Consider the following 20,202-nt stretch of genomic DNA (forward strand, 5'->3'; position numbering starts at 1 on the left):
GATAACTTTCTTTCGTTCTACAATTCACTAGTGCCTTTGCCCGAGAATTACAGTAACTCAGTAGTCCATAACTGTCACCTGATAACCAGGAAATGTTCTCAGCACGTAAAGTCGCCTACTGACTTCTGAGATCCTGCATTGCCCTATAGACCAGAGGTCACGCCATCAGGGCCGGTGGCTTTTAAGTGCGGCCGCGTCGTCACGTAGTTGCATCCACGTGCTAGGCGATCAAGAGTAGTACATACATGCGACTCTCCAGTCCACCCCTGACGACAGCACAGGGTGTCCGGAAAAGAACAGACGAAGAAGAAAAAAGCATATATCGGGAAATATCGGGTTTATTGCGTTATGGCTCAGTTCAGGTTCCTCACTTCAGGTTCCTTCACGGCTGCATAACTACAGCAGTCAACATTCAGTTGTGTACATACTTCCACGTAGTCAGCGCGTAAACAACTTTCCCACTAGAACGCGCCCCACTAAGCCAACAGCGCAGGCGCAGCGCTCGTCCGTCTCCGCACTACGAGATGGCGCTGTCTTAGAGACGGACAAAATTTTCCTTCCGCCGATCCGTGTATTAATATGTAACGCAGCCAATGAGATTGCTGCTAACATAGAACCTTTTCTACTCGCGGATCACACTCGCGCAGTGATACCTGAACGCTCAAGGTATTATAACGAGTGTATAGACCTCTGATTAGTCAGTCTGCCTTAGTTTGTACCAGTCGACATTAGTCTGTACCTGTATATAGTCAAGTTTCAGTCTGTGCCTAATAAGATTATCATATTCCTGTAAATAGCCATGAAGAGAAATGTATAGACACTTTGTCAAGTATCAGAGATATGTGAGAATAAGATTAACGCACCAAGACCAAAGGAACTTCAGATGGTCAGTTGTAAACAGTATCCAGAATCAAGTTACGTAATATCTATGATTTTTATTATTTTAATAAATACGTGTGAAAATTAATCAAGTTCTGTTTAAAGTTGGTCACCGACAATCTGCTACTCTAAGCATGCGAGTGGCATTTCTATCGTCTGACCTAACGTCAAAAGATAAACACGCCATGATAAGACCACGAGACATATTGCTGACACTCGCTTACTTCGTCAGATCGACAAGTCAAATAATCAGATGATTTGCGTACCGAAAGTCTTACCGTACGCAAACCAGACATTCATTGGTACCTTCTTACTGCACTAGAACCACCTTTTTCTCACATTTCTTTTTTCCCTACTGGATTCGGTACCAGTCTTAAGTATTCCATTTATCCATCTAAAATTGAACTTTCTTCTGTAGCACTACATTTCAAATCATTCTATTTTCTTCCTGTAGGAACTGCTTATAGTCCATATTTCAATTTCCTACAAGACTACACGCCAGACAAATGCCTTCAGAAAATACTTCCTAACATAAAAAATTATATGCGATGCTAATGTTGTTCTCCTAATAGCAAATCTTCCATCTATATCCTATCTACTTAGGTCATCATGTTATTTTGTCCATTCGCTACTTTCAGTAATGTAGATCCTAATGTAGATCCCTCATCATTACATAGTTTAATTCGACTAAAGTCCGTAATTATTGTTTTACTTTTGTTGACTTTTATCTAAAAACCACTTTTCAAAACGCTCACCATTCTGTTCAGCTGATGTTCCAAGACCAAAGGAGTTCATTTGGCTTTCAAAATCCGCGGTCCATGAAGTCGCACACAGCCCATCCACGGTGTTCTACACGAAACAGTTTGCTTATCTGATCCTGGAACATGCTACGGGAGACGGCTGTCTACCGATGACAGACTTAGGAACAATTGCAGAGTGTGAAATGAAAATAAGTATACTACGGTTCGACAGGACATAAAGGGCTGAACGTGATTATGTTGTGTGTCTATTGAAGACTAGCATTATGGGACAACTCTCCTTTCACGGAACCACCTACTCCAGATATACATAATTACCGTAAGATATATGGGATGGCATCCATTCCCATTGCAACAATATTGTGCACTTCTTTTTTAATGAGGTGTTTCCGGACTATTGGACAAGAAGAAGCCGATCAGTCTTACAGCTACCATACTCTCTGGATTTGACACATTTGACAGTTTTTCCTGCAGCAATTTGAGAAAGATCGAATATATGGCCATAGTGATCCTGACGTTGCAGGCCTGCTTGAATGGATAAAGACATCACCAGGACAGGTTACACTCTCCATGCTTGTGAATGTGAGGCAGGATACTGATTACCTCCTACACATAGTCCACGCTATCAACTGGACTCCCGTCATTGTCTAAAAACTCTGTGACTTCATCTTTTTAACTGTGTAAGGAATTATTTTCAGTATACCAGTATGCATCTTCAGTTTCCTCGGCTCTAACCCAGACATAGAGAACTTAATAATATTCCACTGTGTTACCCAACATTAGTAGCTACCTCTATACAGTCAACACAGCACTGTCTAACCCATATGTGGTCACTACTGTAGGACTACCTGAAATGGTCCTTGCCCTAAGACACAACACCTCCAAACTCGCCACAGCGACATTGCCTCCAAGGTATCTACAGTCTTGTCATTTGTGAACAGCATATCCAACGCAGTGGCACAAGAGTCATCAGCGCAGACCATAACAGACGGAATAGAACTAACGACGCAAACAGATTTCATTGCTGTAGCTACATTACTCTAGAGTCGACGCTTACATGTCCAAATTTGTGAAGTTTAAGACATTCTGGTAGTATAGATCAATCAATTAGCTGCCGGATTTCTGTAACTTGTTGCCACGATGCTTCGACGCAGAGTCTTCCAGCCATCTTCTACTGGCGAAAATACACTGATCTTCCTCATTCTAGACCCAGACGGCACATGTATAGTTGGCACTGCGTTTGCGCTACTTGAACGACAACTTAGACATGTGCGAGGCCGGTGTTTGTCGGATTCCTTGTGAATCTGCCAAACCTTACATAGCGGAAACGGTACGTACTGTTCAAAATGTCATCACTGAAATTCAGTGGCATGAGCACCTGCTCTGAGCCAATAAGTCCGCTATCAGCAAACACTGTATGTCTGTTGCTCATTCAGTCAAATACAAGTCCTGAAGCTCTATTATCAATGAATCAGTGGACATAAGACAGTCTATGTCCCTTATATTCACGATAGCGGCTTCCAGTCATATTCTGCACAGATTCTCCTCATAGAAGAACTTTGTGTTCTATGTATCCGACGTCGCTCTGGTATGCTGTGGTCGAGTACTCTTCGTTGCACTATCTCTCCAGTATCGACCGTTTCTACACGTGCATCTCTTTTGCGACATGGCCAGTGGAAGCCGAAATGAAACAGTGTGATAGATCCATATATTGGAGACCAATCGTTTCGCATCATTACAGCTCATTCATACTGATGTGTTGCATTCTTTGTCTTTGTCTAGACCTACTGGCCTGATATTTTCTTCCACGCTTCTGCTTAGTTTGACCGGTTGTAAAATGGTGTACGTATGTTTCCGTAACTAACTTATGAGTCGAAACAGTAGAGCAATGCGTGGTACGCTCTGCTCAGAGAACAATGTTCACACGTTGTCAAGGAACCATCTCATTAATAACAATGCTTTTGTTGTCGCGGTCTTCAGTCCTGAGACTGGTTTGATGCAGCTCTCCATGCTACTCTATCCTGTGCAAGGTTCTTCATCTCCCAGTAACTACTGCAACCGACATCCTTCTGAATCAACTTGGTGTATTCATCTCTTGGTCTCCCTCAACGATTTTTAACCTCCACGCTGCCCTCCAATACTAAATTGGTGATCCCTTGGTGCCCCAGAACATGCCCTACCAACCGAGACCTTCTTCTAGTCGAGTTGTGCCACAAACCTCTCTTCTCCCCAATCCTATTCAATACCTAGTCATTGGCTATGTGATCCACCCATCTAATCTTCTGCATTCTCCTGTAGAACCACATTCCAAAAGCTTCTATTGTCTTCTTGTCCAAGATATTTATCGTCCATGTTTAACGTCCATACATTGCTACAATCCATACAAATACTTTCAGAAACGACTTCCTGACACTTAAATATAGACTCGATGTTAACAAATTTCTCTTCCTCAGAAACGCTTTTCTGGCCATTTCCAGTCTACATTTTATACCCTCTCCACTTCGACCATCATCAGTTATTTTGCTCCCCAACTAGCAAAACTCCTCTACTACTTTGTGTTTCATTTCCTAATCTAATTCCCTCAGCATCACGCGATTTAATTCGACTACATTCCATTATCATCGTTTTGGTTTTGTTGACGTTCTTCTTATATCCTCCTCTCAAGACATTCCGTTCAACTGCTCTTCCAAGTCCTTCGCTGTCTCTGGCAAAATTATAATGTCATCGACGAAACTTAATGTTTTTATTTCTTCTCCATGGATTTTAATACCAACTCCAAATTTTTCATTTGTTTCTTTCACTGCTTGCTCAATATACAGATGGAATAACATCGGGGAGAGGCTACAAACCTGTCTCACTCCCTTCCCAACTACTGTTTCCCTTCCGTGTCCCTCGACTATTATAACTGCCATCTGGTTTCTGTACAAATTGTAAATAGCCTTTCGCTCCCTGTATTTTACCCCTGCCACCTTCAAAATTTGAAAGAGAGTATTCCAGTCGACATTGTCAAAAGCTTTCTCTAAGTCTACAAATGCTAGAAACGTAGGTTTTCCTTTCCTTAATCTAGCTTCTGAGGTAGGTCGTAGGGTCAGTATTGCCTCACGTGTTCCAATATTTCTACGGAATCCAAACTGATCTTCGCCGAGGTCGATCTCTACTAATTTTTCCATTCGTCTGTAAAGAATTCGCGTTAGTATTTTGCAGCAGTGACTTATTAGACTGATAGTTCGGTAATTTTCACATCTGTCAACACATGCTTTCTTTGGGATTGGAATTATTATATTCTTCTTGAAGTCTGAGGGTATTTCGCCCATCTCTTATACCTTGTTCACCAGATGGTAGAGTTTTGTAAGGACTGGCTCTCTCAAGGTTGTCAGTAGTTCTAATGGAATGTTATCAACACACATGTCTTTCAGTGCTCTGTCAAACTACACTCCTGGAAATTGAAGTAAGAACACCGTAATTCATTGTCCCAAGAAGGGGAAACTTTATTGACACATTCCTGGGGTCAGATACATCACATGATCACACTGACAGAACCACCGGCACATAGACACAGGCAACAGAGCATGCACAATGTCGGCACTAGTACAGTGTATATGCACCTTTCGCAGCAATGCAGGCTGCTATTCTCCCATGGAGACGATCGTAGAGATGCTGGAAGTAGTCCTGTGGAATGGCTTGCCTTGCCATTTCCACCTGGCGCCTCAGTTGGACCAGCGTTCGTGCTGGACGTGGAGACCGCGTGAGACGACGCTTCATCCAGTCCCAAACATGCTCAATGGGGGACAGATCCGGAGATGTTGATGGCCAGGGTAGTTGACTTACACCTTCTAGAGCACGTTGGGTGGCACGGATACATGTGGACGTGCATTGTCCTGTTGGAACAGCAAGTTCCCTTTCCGGTCTAGGAATGGTAGAACGATGGGTTCGATGACGGTTTGGATGTACCGTGCACTATTCAGTGTCCCCTCGACGATCACCAGAGGTGTACGGCCAGTGTAGGAGATCGCTCCCCACACCATGATGCCGGGTGTTGGCCCTGTGTGCCTCGGTCGTATGCAGTCCTGATTGTGGCGCTCACCTGCACGGCACCAAACACGCATACGACCATCATTGGCACCAAGGCAGAAGCGACTCTCATCGCTGAAGACGACACGTCTCCATTCGTCCCTCCATTCACGCCTGTCGCGACACCACTGGAGCCGGGCTGTACGATGTTGGGGCGTGAGCGGAAGACGACCTAACGGTGTGCGGGACCGTAGCCCAGCTTCATGGAGACGGTTGCGAATGGTCCTCGCCGATACCCCAGAAGCAACAGTGTCCCTAATTTGCTGGGAAGTGGCGGTGCGGTCCCCTACGGCACTGCGTAGGATCCTACGGTCTTGGCGTGCATCCGTGCGTCGCTGCGGTCCGGTCCCAGGTCAACAGGCACGTGCACCTTCCGCCGACCACTGGCGACAACATCTATGTACTGTGGAGACCTCACGCCCCACGTGTTGAGCAATTCGGCGGTACGTCCACCCGGCCTCCCGCATGCCCACTATACGCCCTCGTTCAAAGTCCGTCAACTGCACATATGGTTCACGTCCATGTTGTCGCGGCATGCTACCAGTGTTAAAGACTGCGATGGAGCTCCGTATGCCACGGCAAACTGGCTGACACTGACGGCGGCGGTGCACAAATGCTGCGCAGCTAGCGCCATTCGACGGCCAACACCGCGGTTCCTGGTGTGTCCGCTGTGCCGTGCGTGTGATCATTGCTTATACATCCCTCTCGCAGTGTCCGGAGCAAGTATGGTGGGTCTGACACACCGGTATCAATGTGTTCATTTTTCCATTTCCAGGAGTGTATTCACGCAGTATCATATCTCCCATTTCATCTTCATTTACATCCTCTTCCATTTACATAATATTGGCCTCAAGTACATCGCCCTTGTATAGACCCTCTACATACTCCTTCCACCTTTCTGCTTTCCCTTCTTTGCTTAGGACTGGGTTTTCATCTGAGACCTTGATATTTATACAAGTGATTCTCTTTTCTCCAAGGGTCTCTTTAATTTTCCTGTAGGCAGTATCTATCTTACCCCTGGTGAGATAAGCCTCTACATCCTTACATTTGTCCTCTAGCCATCCCTGCTTAGCCATTAGCCATTTTGCACGTCTCAAAAATGAGATCGACAGGAAGTGCAATAATTATGCAACTACAAAGAAACACATGAAATAGTCTCTAAATTCATACGTTCTGTGCAAAGTTAGTCGCGGGCATGGTTTGCTCTGAAAAAAAGGCGCGACGCAGTAGAAAAGGCGGGCGCCAAGCAAGAGTTTCACCTGCGAGGGGAGGAGTTAGTAGTCTGCGGCTCAAGAGGCGGCACGAGACACCATTTACACGCTCGACTGCGTAGCGGAGGTAGAGACGGGGCGGCCTGGATGTCTCTCGGCGCCGACGCCAAGTAAGAACCGACGGCTCGAGAAGAAAATGGGGGCTGGCTGAGGCAACGTCGGTGGAAGTCCCGGTACGGACCGACCTATTCCTCTCAACCGGTAGCCAGAAACCGTAGTGTGCCAGTATCCGATCACACGGCAGGATCAACATCCCGGGACGGGAGTAACACGCGAAGGGAGCAAGTCGTTGCCGTAGCAGACGGCAGCTGAGAGTACTAAGACAGCTATGTGGCGAAAGATCGCCAACACCCAACCAATTTAACAAATCTTTTGGCTGCTATAATGACGTGCGGTAGTTGCACTGCCCTAGGCGAATGTATTCGGATCTTTCTGTTTCCTCAGTTGTATCGCTGACTGCATGGCTTTAGAAATTTTCCACTACGCTACGCGAGAATACTAGATACCAAATACACTACTGGACATTAATGTTGCTACACTACGAAGATGACGTGCTACAGACGCGAAATTTAGCCGACAGGAAGAAGATGCTGTGATATGCTAATGATTAGGTTTTCACAGCATTCACACACGGTTGCTGCCGATTGCGACACCTACAACGTGGTGACATGAGGAAAGTTTCCAACCGATTTCTCATACACAAACAGCAGTTGACCGGCGTTGCCTGGTGAAACGTTGTCGTGATAATTTGTGTAAGGAGGAGAAATGAGTACCATCACGTTTCCGACTTTGATAAAGGTCGGATTGCAGCCTATCGCGATTGCTCTTTATCGTATCGCGACATTGCTGCTCGCGTTGGTCGATATCCAATGACTATTAGCAGAATATGGAATCGGTAGGTTCCGGAGGTTAATACGGAACGCCGTGCTGGATCCCAACGGCCTCGTATCACTAGCAGTCGAGATGACAGGCGTCTTATCCGCATGGCTGTAACGGATCGTGCAGCCACATCTCGATCCATGAGTCAAAAGATGGGGACGTTTTCAAGACAACAACCATCTGCACGAACAGTTCGACGACGTTTGCAGCAGCGTGGACTATCAGCTCGAAGACCATGGCTGCGGTTACTCTTGACACTGCATCACAGACAGGAGCGCCTGCGATGGTGTACTCAACGACGAACCTGGGTGCACGAATGACAAAACGTCGGATGAATCCAGGTTCTGTTTACAGCATCATGATGGTCGTATCCGTGTTTGGCGACATCGCGGTGAACGCACATTGGGAGCGTGGATTCGTCATCGCCATACTGTCGTATCACCCGGCTTGATGGTATAGGGTGTCATTGGTTACACGTCTCGGTCACATCTTGTTCATATTGACGGCACTTTGAACAGTGGACTTTACATTTGAGATGCGTTACGACCCGTGGCCTTACCCTCCATTCGATCCCTGCAAAACCCTACATTTCAGCAGGATAATGCACGACCGTATGTTGCATGTCCTGTACAGGCCTTTCTGGATACAGAAAATGTTCGACTGCTGCCCTGTCCAGCACATTCTCCAGATTTCTCACCAATTGGAAACGTCTGGTCAATGGTGGCCGAGCAACTGGTTCGTCACAATACTCCAGTTACTACTCTTGATGAACTGTGGTATCGTGTTGAAGCTGCATGGTCAGCTGTACCTGTACACGCCATCCAAGCTCTGTTTGACTCAATGCCGAGGCGTATCAAGGCCGTTATTACGGCCAGAGGTGGTTGTTCTGGGTACCTGACGTTTGAGGATCTATGCACCCAAATTGCGTGAAAATGTGATCACATGTCAGTTCTAGTATATTTGTCCAATGAATACCCGTTTATCAACTGCATTTCTTCGTGGTGTAGTAATTTTAATGGCCAGTAGTGTATGTTATATTAACTTCCTGCCCTCGTCACATGATATGTGTTTTGTTGCGACTGAGAATCAGTTTATTAGTTATAAATAAGGGAAGGATTCTCTGCACTATATTATTTGTGTTGTAGTTCATCTCTTACCCTGTATGTGTGACAGTTATGCTTTTGTCGGCGACAGCTCAGCTCTTTGGAGCTCCTAGTGCTATATTATTGACAATTTATAGAAATGGTCTCGAGTATAGAAAGTGGGTGAAAGCACTTAGCTACACCATTCAGTAAGATAGTTCGCTGCGCATTTCTAGGATACAAATGAAACAGTCAAACGAACAAACTATTTTCCCCTAAGAAGTAATTGGCTCAAACGTACACTAAGCAGTAACAGTATTTTGTCAGTGATAGGATTTAAAATCGTCTTGCATGTGGCATAGGTAGATGTCACTACTATTAGTATTAGCAATCAACATCAATAACTTTCTCACTAGCGTTACTCACAGCAAAAAAAATGCTATTTGCTGATGATAGAAACATTAAAGTCATGAGAGAGAGAGAGAGAGAACTCTCTCCAGAAAGCAACAGAAACTCCCAAGGTGGTGGTGGTGGTTAGTGTTTAACGTCCCGTCGACAACGAGGTCATTAGAGACGGAGCGCAAGCTCGGGTTAGGGAAGGATGGGGAAGGAAATCGGCCGTGCCCTTTCAAAGGAACCATCCCGGCATTTGCCTGAAACGATTTAGGGAAATCACGGAAAACCTAAATCAGGATGGCCGGAGACGGGATTGAATCGTCGTCCTCCCGAATGCGAGTCCAGTGTGCTAACCACTGCGCCACCTCGCTCGGTATAGAAACTACCAAGGAAGTTACATTCAGTGTTACCGAATCAAGTGAGCTTGGAAAAATGTCGCTCTCATATTGAGTGTCGACTGTCCCTGTACCTAATGCATGACGAACACAAGATTTGTACTAATTGATATTGATTATGAGATGAGTGTCACACCAAAATATTTGCAAAAAGCATGTCATCAGTAGTAAAAACCACCGCCTTTTGAACATTTGCTGCTCATTCGTGCACTCAGTTCTTGATAATGAAATTCTTTTCTTAAAAATAAGTACATAAAATAAAAATATAGTTTTCAAATTACTATTAGAGCTTGTTGCAAAGATTTTTGAATAAATGGGTATTTTGTCTACATCGTGTGAAATTTATGGATATCAATAAACCGCGATAGTTACTGCATGTACAACACATTTCATAAAGGTGGAACAAGATTTGATCTGAATATACATCTACCAAAAAAGAATAAATACAAGAATCAAAATAGCGTTTTGTGGCAAGAAATAAAGTGTTACTATGAACTGCCTATAGATATTAAACAGACTATCAAACGTATTTAAAACTAAAGTTAAAAGGTACTCGATAACTAATACATTTATGTAGTGAAATTTAAAGGACTAATCAGATAACACACACAAGAGCGTTCGGTTGAAAAAAAATAAAATTCAGCTAAAAAAAATTCTGTAAACGTTCACCAAAGCTCTGCAATATCTAATAGGTTATCCGTGGTTTCCCCGCGGAGGGTATCATCTGGAGTGCCCCAGAAAAGTGTGGTAGGTCTTCTGTTGTTTTATATCTACATAACTGATCTTTTGGATAGGCTGACTAGAAATGTGCGGCTGTTTGCTGTTGATGCTGTGGTGTACGGGAAAATGTTGTCGTTGAGTGACTGTAGGTGGATACAAGATGACTTGAACAGGATTTGTGATTGGTGTAAAGAATGGCAGCTAACTTTAAATATAGATAAATGTAAATTAATGCAGATGAGTAGGAAAAAGAATCCTGTAATGTTCGAATACTCCATTAGTAGTGTAGCGCTTGACACAGTCACGTCGATTAAATATTTGGGCGTAACATTGCAGAGCGATATGAAGTGGAACAAGCATGTAATGGCAGTTGTGGGGAAGGTGGATGGTCGTCTTCGGTTCATTGGTTGAATGTGGTTCATCTGTAAAGGAGACCGCTTATAGAATTATTCTTGAGTACTACTCGAACGTTTGGGATCCATATGAAGTCGGATTGACGGAAGACATAGAAGCAATTCAGAGGCGGGCTGCTAGATTTGTTACTGGTAGGTTTGATCATCACGCGAGTGTTACGGTAATGCTTCAGGAACTCGGATGGGAGTCTCTAGAGAAAAGGAGGCGTTCTTTTCGTGAATCACTACTAAGGAAATTTACAGAACCAGTATTTGAGGCTGACTGCAGGACAGTTTTACTGCCGCCAACTCACATTTCGCGGAAAGACCACAAAGATAAGATAAGAGAGATTAAAGCTCGTACAGAGGCATATAGGCAGTCATTTTTCCCTCGTTTTGTTTGGGAGTGGAACAGGGAGAGAAGATGCTAGTTATGGTACGAGGTACCCTCCGCCATGCACCCTATGGTGGATTGCGGAGTATGTATGTAGATGTAGATGTAGATACTACAGGCAAATGCCGAGATGGTTCTTATTATAAGCTTAACGTCACCTTTCCTTTCCCTGTTTAACTACACTTGTACGGTAATGCCTGTCTACATGAATTACGTTTCTTGTTCGTAAACTGTACCACGATGGCATGTATAGTACCTTGTGAAAATGACCCTTGGATTACTAAAACGATCAGTACTACTAATACTCCCATGCTAACATTACTATTAAATGTCACGGATATTCTGAAGAGCAATACGTGGTGGTCCAGGCGTGTCCATTCACTAGACAGAATAATGATCTACATCTACATATACATCTACATCCATACTCCGCAAGCCACCTGACGGTGTGTGGCTGAGGGTACCTTGAGTACCTCTATCGGTTCTCCCTTCTATTCCAATCTCGTATTGTTCGTGGAAAGAAGGATTGTCGGTATGCTTCTCTGTGGGCTCTAATCTCTCTGATTTTATCCTCATGGTCTCTTCGCGAGATATACGTAGGAGGGAGCAATATACTGCTTGGCTCTTCGGTGAAGGTATGTTCTTGAACCTTCAACAAAAGCCCATACCGAGCTACTGAGCGTCTCTCCTGCAGAGTCTTCCACTGGAGTTTATCTATCATCATCGTAACGCTTTCGCGATTACTAAATGATCCTGTAACGACGCGCGCTGCTCTCCGTTGTATCTTCTCTGTCTCTTCTATCAACCCTATCTGGTACGGATCCCACACTGCTGAGCTGTATTCAAGTAGTGGGCGAACAAGCGTACTGTAACCTACTTCCTTTGTTATTGGATTGAATTTCCTTAGGATTCTTCCAATGAATGTCAGTCTAGCATCTGCTTTACCAACGATCAACTTTATATGATCATTCCATTGTAAATCGCTCCTAATGCGTACTCCCAGATGATTTATGGCATTAACTTCTTCCAGTTGCTGACCTGCTATATTGTAGCTAAGTGATAAGCGATCTATCTTTCTATGTATTCGCAGCACATTACACTTGTCTACATTGAGATTCAATTGTCATTCCCTGCACCATGCGTCAATTCGCTGCAGATCCTCCTGCATTTCAGTACAATTTTCCATTGTTACTACCTCTCGATATACTACAGCATCATCCGCAGAACGCCTCAGTGAACTTCATATGTCATCCACAAGGTCATTTAAGTATACTGTGAATAGCAACGGTCCTACGACGCTCCCCTGCGGCACACCTGAAATCACTGCTACTTCGGAAGACTTCTCTCCATTGAGAATGACATGCTGAGTTCTGTTATCTAGGAACTCTTCAATCCTATCACACAATTGGTCTGATAGTGCATATGCTCTTATTTTGTTCATTAAACGACTGTGGGGAACTGTATCGAACGCGTTGTGGAAGTCAAGAAACACGGCATCCTCCTGTGAACCCGTGTCTATGGCCCTCTGAGTCTCATAGACGAATAGCGCGAGCATCGTTTCCCACGACCGTGTTTTTCGAAACCCATGCTGATTTCTACAGAAGTGTCCAGAAAAGTCATTATTCTCGAACATAATACGTGTTCCAAAATTCTACAACTGATCGACGTTAGAGATATGGGTCTATAGTTCTGCACATCTGTTCGACGTCCCTTCTTGAAAACGTTTTATTTCATTACACTGTGTCGACGACTATGGTCTACTTTATACTGCCGCTACTTTAGAATATTTCTAAATAATAATAACGACCATCGCTTTGCAGGCACTTTCATTCACAGAGAATTGCACACACTGTTACCAGTATTTTTCTCGTAAACTTTTTCAGGCACGTTTCACTAGTTACCTACCTCAACGAATCCGAAGGCTTGCAAACAAATGGTAAGGGCGTTTACTAGCAGAACGACGTACGTGGACTCACTCATCCCCTGTTCCAGCTCGCTGACACATCTGTAAAGACAGAAAGAGCACACAAATTTCATTCCGTTGAGTCTCATTTCTGTGACTTACATTTACATTTAACACTGGGTTGTAATCGTGATAAATGAGAAATTTTTGGTCAGTTATTAGTAACAGTGCTCACTAGCTGCTTTTATGGATTGGGAAATATTGTTTCGCCATAGCGAAAGGAATAGTTCTGCGTGTAATACGACGATTGTATTTACCTTCAGACCTTATTATTTTCGCGACATTCGAGTGAAGGTAGCTAGGACATAGGACGTCATGGTACGTGAATAGGAGTGGCAATCATTAAAACAAAAACGTTTTTCATTGTGACGGGATCTTCTCATGAAATTTCAATTACCAGTTTTCTCCTGCGATTGCGAAAACATTCTGTTGGCACCCACTTACATAGGGAGAAATTATAATCATGATAAAATAAGAGAAATCAGAGCTCGCACAGAAAAATTTTATTGCTCGTTTTTCCCGCGCGCCGTTCGAGAGTGGAACGGTAGAGAGACGGCTTGAAGGTGGTTCATTGAACAATCTGCCAGGCTCTTTATTGTGAACAGCAGAGTAATCATGTAGATGTAGATGTAGATGTAGAAGATGGTCGTGGCCACGTCGTGGATGCGTGGGGCTCGTACGTCATCGACTTTATTAAACGTGAGGGTGGGGATTGAAGTTTTGGTTGGGGGAGGGGGGGGGGCCGGTTTCGCAATGATATCCAAGTCTCGTTTGAGTCCAGAGCACGTCGTGCGCCACCATTACCAGGGAAAAATTCCTCAAGAATGTGTATAACATCTTTCAGAATTAACAAAAAATATCGCAGATTACAATACAGTACCAAGACAATTTAAAGTGAGGCAATTGTATTTAAACGTGTAACTTATTTCTGGCAAATACCCACAGTTCCGAAGCAAATGGAATGTTAGGAATGACGACATATGACACTGGCTGCTACCTTGTATCAATCTGTCCCTGTATTTCTATGAATTTTGAATTATACGACACACGGGGTGACTGACCATTAAAAGTGACTGAGAGAACTGTGAGTGGTAACTTCAGTGTTATGGTTACAAAAACTGATGTTTGACCATGGGGACCCTTAATCACTAACAATGTGTCTTTCACTCGTCACTGCTAGTGATGTCCACATTCAAGAGTTCTGAAATAGGTCTGCCGGTCGTTGATGGCCGAGCGGTTCTAGGCGCTTCAGCCGGGAACGGCGCGACAGCTACGTTCGCAGGTTCGAATCCTGCCTCGGACATGGATGTGTGTGATGTCCTTAGGTTACTTAGGTTCAAATAGTTCTAAGTTTGCATCGTGATCAGAGCCTTTTTTTTGAAATAGTATAACGAAACAATTTGTTTGTCAGCCGTCGAGAAATTTATACGGAAGAATACGGTATACTAAATACTTCTTCTGTTTACATTTCTTGGCGCATGTTAATTACCGAATATGCGTTCAGAGGGAGTTGTTTCAAATCCATGGACAATGTAAATTTAGATGACCATCGAATCCAAACAATGTTTATTTCTTATTTGTTTAATTGCATCGTGAAGAAACACGTAGCAGCTTCCATATGAATGAAGCTCTAGTGGTGTAGGTAAATAAAAAATAAAATAATAAAAAAGTGGCGCTAAGCAAATAAAGAGAGCTAAGTCACATATGAAACGTGAATTCGTTTAGCTCTGTATTGTGCAAACAGATACAAGGAGCCATTCGTATGCAATTAAATATAAAACGGTCCTAAGTCGGTAGACATACACGATAAATCTAACAGAGATGACAATGCTTTTCAAACCGAAATAAACAATTAACGCTTAGTACCTGTACGAGAAGTATCCACATTCCAGTTTTTTTCTTTTCTTTTTTGTCTCTCCAGGAAGCTAAATTCCCCCTAATTTAATATCATGATGCCACACTGAGTCGTAAATAGAGAAATTATGATTATTGTAGCGATGCTTTACAATAACAGAAAATTCTTGTCCCACAAAGTCTCCACTGCCTATACCACAAGCTGTGGAAGAGTTCCGATGACCTTGTCTTCGGTTAAATTATCAGAAAATGCAACTTTTTCCGGTTGACGAAATAGCAAGACTAGCATTTTTGAAAAAAAAAAAGTCATACATTTCATGTCCCGAGCTGAAAGTGAAACTCAAACACGGTTAAGGAAACTCTGATCACAGTTTCTTGTCTTTAAGTAATATGTGACGCGAACGAACCTATTGTTTTCCTCATACCGTGGTTAAATTTGAACGCTTCTGTATACTGATTGCCGCATGGAGTAGCCGCGCGGTCTCAGGTGCCTTGTTATGGTCCGCACGGTTTCCCCCGTCGGAGGTTCGAGTCCTCCCTCGGGCATGGGTGTGTGTCGTCCTTAGCGTAAGTTAGTTTAAGTTACATTACGTAGTGCGTAGGGTTAGGGACTGATGATCTCAGTAGTTTGGTCCCGAAAAAAAAAGTGCTGATCGAACTTTTCGTCGTTGGTAAATAATTTTGTTATTGCTTCGAATTTTGAGTCAGTCATCCTACTTCTCTCCGAGAAATGCGCCTCGATGACCCTAAAAATTTAGGCTACTGCAAACTAGTGAACTAAAACAACCTCTAGGCTGTCATCCCCTGTCCTTTTCATAATTCACATCATTATAATTAAAAGCAGTGGAAAATAAGAAGGAAATGAGTTTTGCCACGTGTTTGATGTGTAAGGGCCTAATAGACTGTGAAGGATCCTATACAGAATGATGGACATGCCACAACGAAGACATTCGGCTTTCAGTTCGATTACAAATTCTGAGGTATGGAAGGAAAAAACAGTGGAGAGGGGTCATGAGCAGTGCCTGAATAGTTCTGCTGGTAACGGTTCCAAATTCTAGCTTCAGTCCGGTACATAGTTTTAGTCTGACATAGTGCTCATTTTGGTAAGGCCTTTGGAGGTGAAACCTGAAAAAACATATGTGAATTTCTTTACAACGATTAAAGAGGTTCTAGGCAAGCACAGATAATTTTCCTGTCTAGTGTTCACTGCCATTACTTTTATGCAAACCGATGTTAGTAACTATAATACTCTGCGTCATTATGTGTACTGTGATGGCACTGGTAGAATTCTTAAGGCGTTAACAGCAGCTGACTCAGAGTGTCTGGAGTTATAATTTTTAAGTCGCAGATTTTGCCATTTGCTTGACATTCTTTGTTAGTAATCAAAAGCACCACAGAATACGATCTGAGACGACCCAGCTAATTAAATAATTTCTCGCGTTTCAGTTATTTAGTTGTTTGATTCCGGGGAAGGGGCCAAACAGCGAGGTCATCGTTCCCAACGGATTCGGGAAGGATGGGGAAGGAAATCGCCCGTGCCGTTTCAAAGGAACAATATCGTCCCGTGCCGTTTCAAAGGAACAATATCGTCATTTGTCTGAAGCGCTTTAAGGAAATCACAGGAAACCAAATCAGGATGTCCGGACGCAGGTTTGAACCGTCGTCCTCCCGAATGCGAGTCCATTGTGGTAATCACTGCCTTTCCTCGCTTGGTCACGTTTCACTATGATTCAAATGGCTCTGAACACTGTGGACTTAACATCTGAGGCCATCAGTACCCTAGGACTTAGAACTACTTAAACCTAACTAACCTAAGGAGATCACACACATCCATGCCTGAGGCAAGATTCAAACCTGCGACCGCAGCGTCGCGTGGTTCCAGACTGAAGCGCCTAGATCCGCTCGGCTACTCCGGCTGGCTTTTCACTATGAATGAGACTGATGCATATATTCCCAATGACGAGGAGAACGCACGTGCAAGGACTGGCATCGACTCGTGTGCGTGTTGTGACGTGTTCAGGAGCAGAACAGTTCACGTTGCAATAAAAATATCTTCACGAATGCTGTTACATCAACTATGACTGACTTGTGAGGCTAGAGTGACGTAAATATGTCAAATTGTCTCCCCTTTTAAACATACTGATCCTTTCGGAATCATATCAGTGAAAAACTTTCTTTGTGTGGATATGGTATCACTAGCCACAATATAAGTTACTTATTAACAACTGTGTTTGCAAATACTGAAATGTGAATGTTTTCATGATATACGTATAATTCCAATTGGTTAAACAATCGCCAGTGACGTCTTTTCACAATGAGAATGTGATGTTTGCATGGATATTTCAGTCGAACTACGCCTGAAAAAAAAAAACAATTGAAACTGTGAGACCATAAACAGCAGACATTGAAGCTCGACGCAAAGGGGTTGTCTATGAAGTTTACTAGTACGGTAATATTGTTCGGAGGGACAGTAGCACCGACCTTGGATAGCCGCAGGAGGAAGGGAACGAGGAGAGGGTTGTCCCCCCCTCCAACACCCCCACCCCCTCACCAGCGCGACGACTCTTGCAATCTATCCTCTGAGCCAACTGTAGCATTACAATAATATTTAATATTCTCCTTTTGCGTCGTTCCTCTGATTTTACCGTACCTCGTATCTAGCAACATTTGACGCCCAAGTGGGAATAGGAGCAATGATGTAGACGGAGTTAAAAATACCAGGTTATTTTCAAAATCTGGCTTTTGACATTTTTGCTACATTGTCACTTACGTTTGTGAAATACGTCATCCAGTTTGTTTATGCTTATCCGATGTGCGCTATATTAGCTATATTAGATATCTGTGAAATTTATTCATTTCCTGCGTGTAGGACCAGATATATATCATTCCGACGATGAAATTTCGTTTACGTGGGTGGGAAACTTTTGTAACATTTCGACATACACCTGAAAGTGGATATAAAGCAGAAAACATGATAACTTATATAAATGTAGAGTAATTTACAGTCCACGAGTAGAAAATTCTCTTGCAATAACTGGTCTTGTTTTCGTTTGTTGACTGAATGTAATATTACTGTTTTTCACCTTCAAAGTACTTAAAGTTATCAACTTGTTACAGTATCTGCGCCCACATTTTCGCTTTTGTCTTCTTTACGTGTCTTGGGAAAACCATTGTATTAGTCGTTTCATTCTATAATCCTCGCAGCTGGTGTTAAGTCCTTTTCCATTTTCAGTCTGTAATACTTCTTCTTAAGAACATCTTACACCACTGATTACCATTCCTTCTACTACGCTTGCTGATCAAATTCAAATTCAAATTATTCGTTATTAGGTTCTTTACGATCTGCTGCTCACACTATCGAACCACTCTTTTATTCGACGTGCTTTTTGATTAAATCATGTAAATATTCAAATGAATAGGCGAAATATAACGACTCTCCCGTTTTTAGTTGCTACCGTCGTCGAATCTCGTATCGTATAAGTAAATAAGTAGGAGTTGAGATGAAAGAATATATGTAGTTTCTCCTCACTTGATATTATACTTACATAAGGACACAGTCGTGTTTACAATTCATAGCCTTAGTAAAAGCAAAGCTGCAACCTGCGACAAGGTACTGATACACAGAACCTTAATGTATTAGGAAATTTATTAGAAAGGATGAAGCGTAACTGAGTTCATGAACGTTAGACGACGACTATGATCAGATAATAAACTGATTTTCAGAAATAAATGGGAAGGTTTGCCCCATTTAGAGGTGCAGCCATGTACCGTGTGGTTATAATTAAACTGACGGTATTCTGAGTGCTGCAGTGTAAGCTGTAAACGTGACAGGAAGCTGACACATCGTAGGTATGTTTATTAATGGCTGCACTTGGAGAATATGCTGAAAAACGTAACTTTTTCAATTTCTGCCACCAGGTAAAAGTATAGCGCTTTGAGTGGTCACAATGTGAAGTGTTTCCTGTTTTGACGACAGTATACTTTTGTCGCTTGGTGTAGCTTGTTGATTTCTTTTGAGAAGTGACATTTGGTACAGGGTGTTAAGAAATTATCCGTAGGAAACGTAATGGCTGTTGAGAAGAAAGATCGTGCAATGCTGGTAAAGCTGTTTTGTAAGAACGACAGCAGTAGTAGCAGGGGAATATCGCCGACACTAACAGCTGCGAAGATTCACTGTGTCAATTAATGGGCTAAAGAATATGATCAAAAAATTTCAAGATAGAGGTGCATTAGGTGCTGTAGCAGGGAGAGGGGGACAGCAAATTCCAGTGGCAGTTCTGTAGCTGTGGCAATAACCGACCTTGCAACACATGCCTCAAATTCTGCAGCCGGTACTCGAACTCTGCCGGCGGCGGTGGTCTCGCAGTTCTAGGCGCGCAGTCCGGATCCGTGCGACTGCTACGGTCGCTGGTTCGAATCCTGCCTCGGGCATGGATGTGTGTGATGTCCTTAGGTTAGTTAGGTTTAAGTAGTTCTAAGTTCTAGGGGACTGATGACCACAGCTGTTAAGTCCCATAGTGCTCAGAGCCATTTGAACTATTTGAACTCGAACTCTGTCACAGAAATTCTCTCTCCCCTGATCAATAGCCCAAAGGATTCCGGTGACCATTTTACGCAGGTATCATTACGAGTTTTGCTCTGTCGCATATGGGGTTTTGCTCCGTCACAAGCACTGCGGGAGCATATAATGCGCACAGCTGGTGTGACTTTGTGGTGCGTTTCACAAGTTCCTTCCTCCTCGGTCCGTTTTCTTCGAGGAGATGACACCTCGCAGAGCTTTTAGGTGTATAGTGTTATGTCCTCCTTGTGCAGCATGTGATTCCAGCTTCTCAAGGGCGGAACTGTTTCCACACCACTATTTTCTTGCAAGATGGGGTGACGCCACATGACGCTTGCAACGTGAAAGATTTTCTTCAAGAAACCTTCGGTAACAACCGCATCGTATCTAGGAAATTTCAGTTTTCCAGACACCCCTCCTTAAATGCATGTGACTTCTGGCTGTGAGGATATCTGAAACATCGTGCCTATCAGGGATGTGCCCGTACGTTTCCGGATATGGAGGATAGCATAACACGACATATCACTCTGAATACAGCGCTTATGCTACTATCAACTGTCAACAATGTCGCGTTGCTGAGTCGGGATACC

General features: G+C 43.4%; 1 protein-coding gene across 1 annotated transcript in view; it reads right to left on the minus strand.

Annotated features, from left to right (window-relative positions):
• Positions 1–20,202, minus strand: part of LOC126278756 (odorant receptor coreceptor-like) — a 53,808-nt gene that overhangs the window by 16,649 nt on the left and 16,957 nt on the right. The window contains exon 4 of the mRNA XM_049979033.1: positions 13,143–13,242. Within this exon, the coding sequence (XP_049834990.1) occupies positions 13,143–13,242 (100 nt within the window). The remainder of the gene's footprint in view (positions 1–13,142; positions 13,243–20,202) is intronic.

Source organism: Schistocerca gregaria, chromosome 6, assembly GCF_023897955.1.
Source record: "Schistocerca gregaria isolate iqSchGreg1 chromosome 6, iqSchGreg1.2, whole genome shotgun sequence".
NCBI classification, from domain to species: Eukaryota; Metazoa; Arthropoda; class Insecta; order Orthoptera; family Acrididae; genus Schistocerca; species Schistocerca gregaria.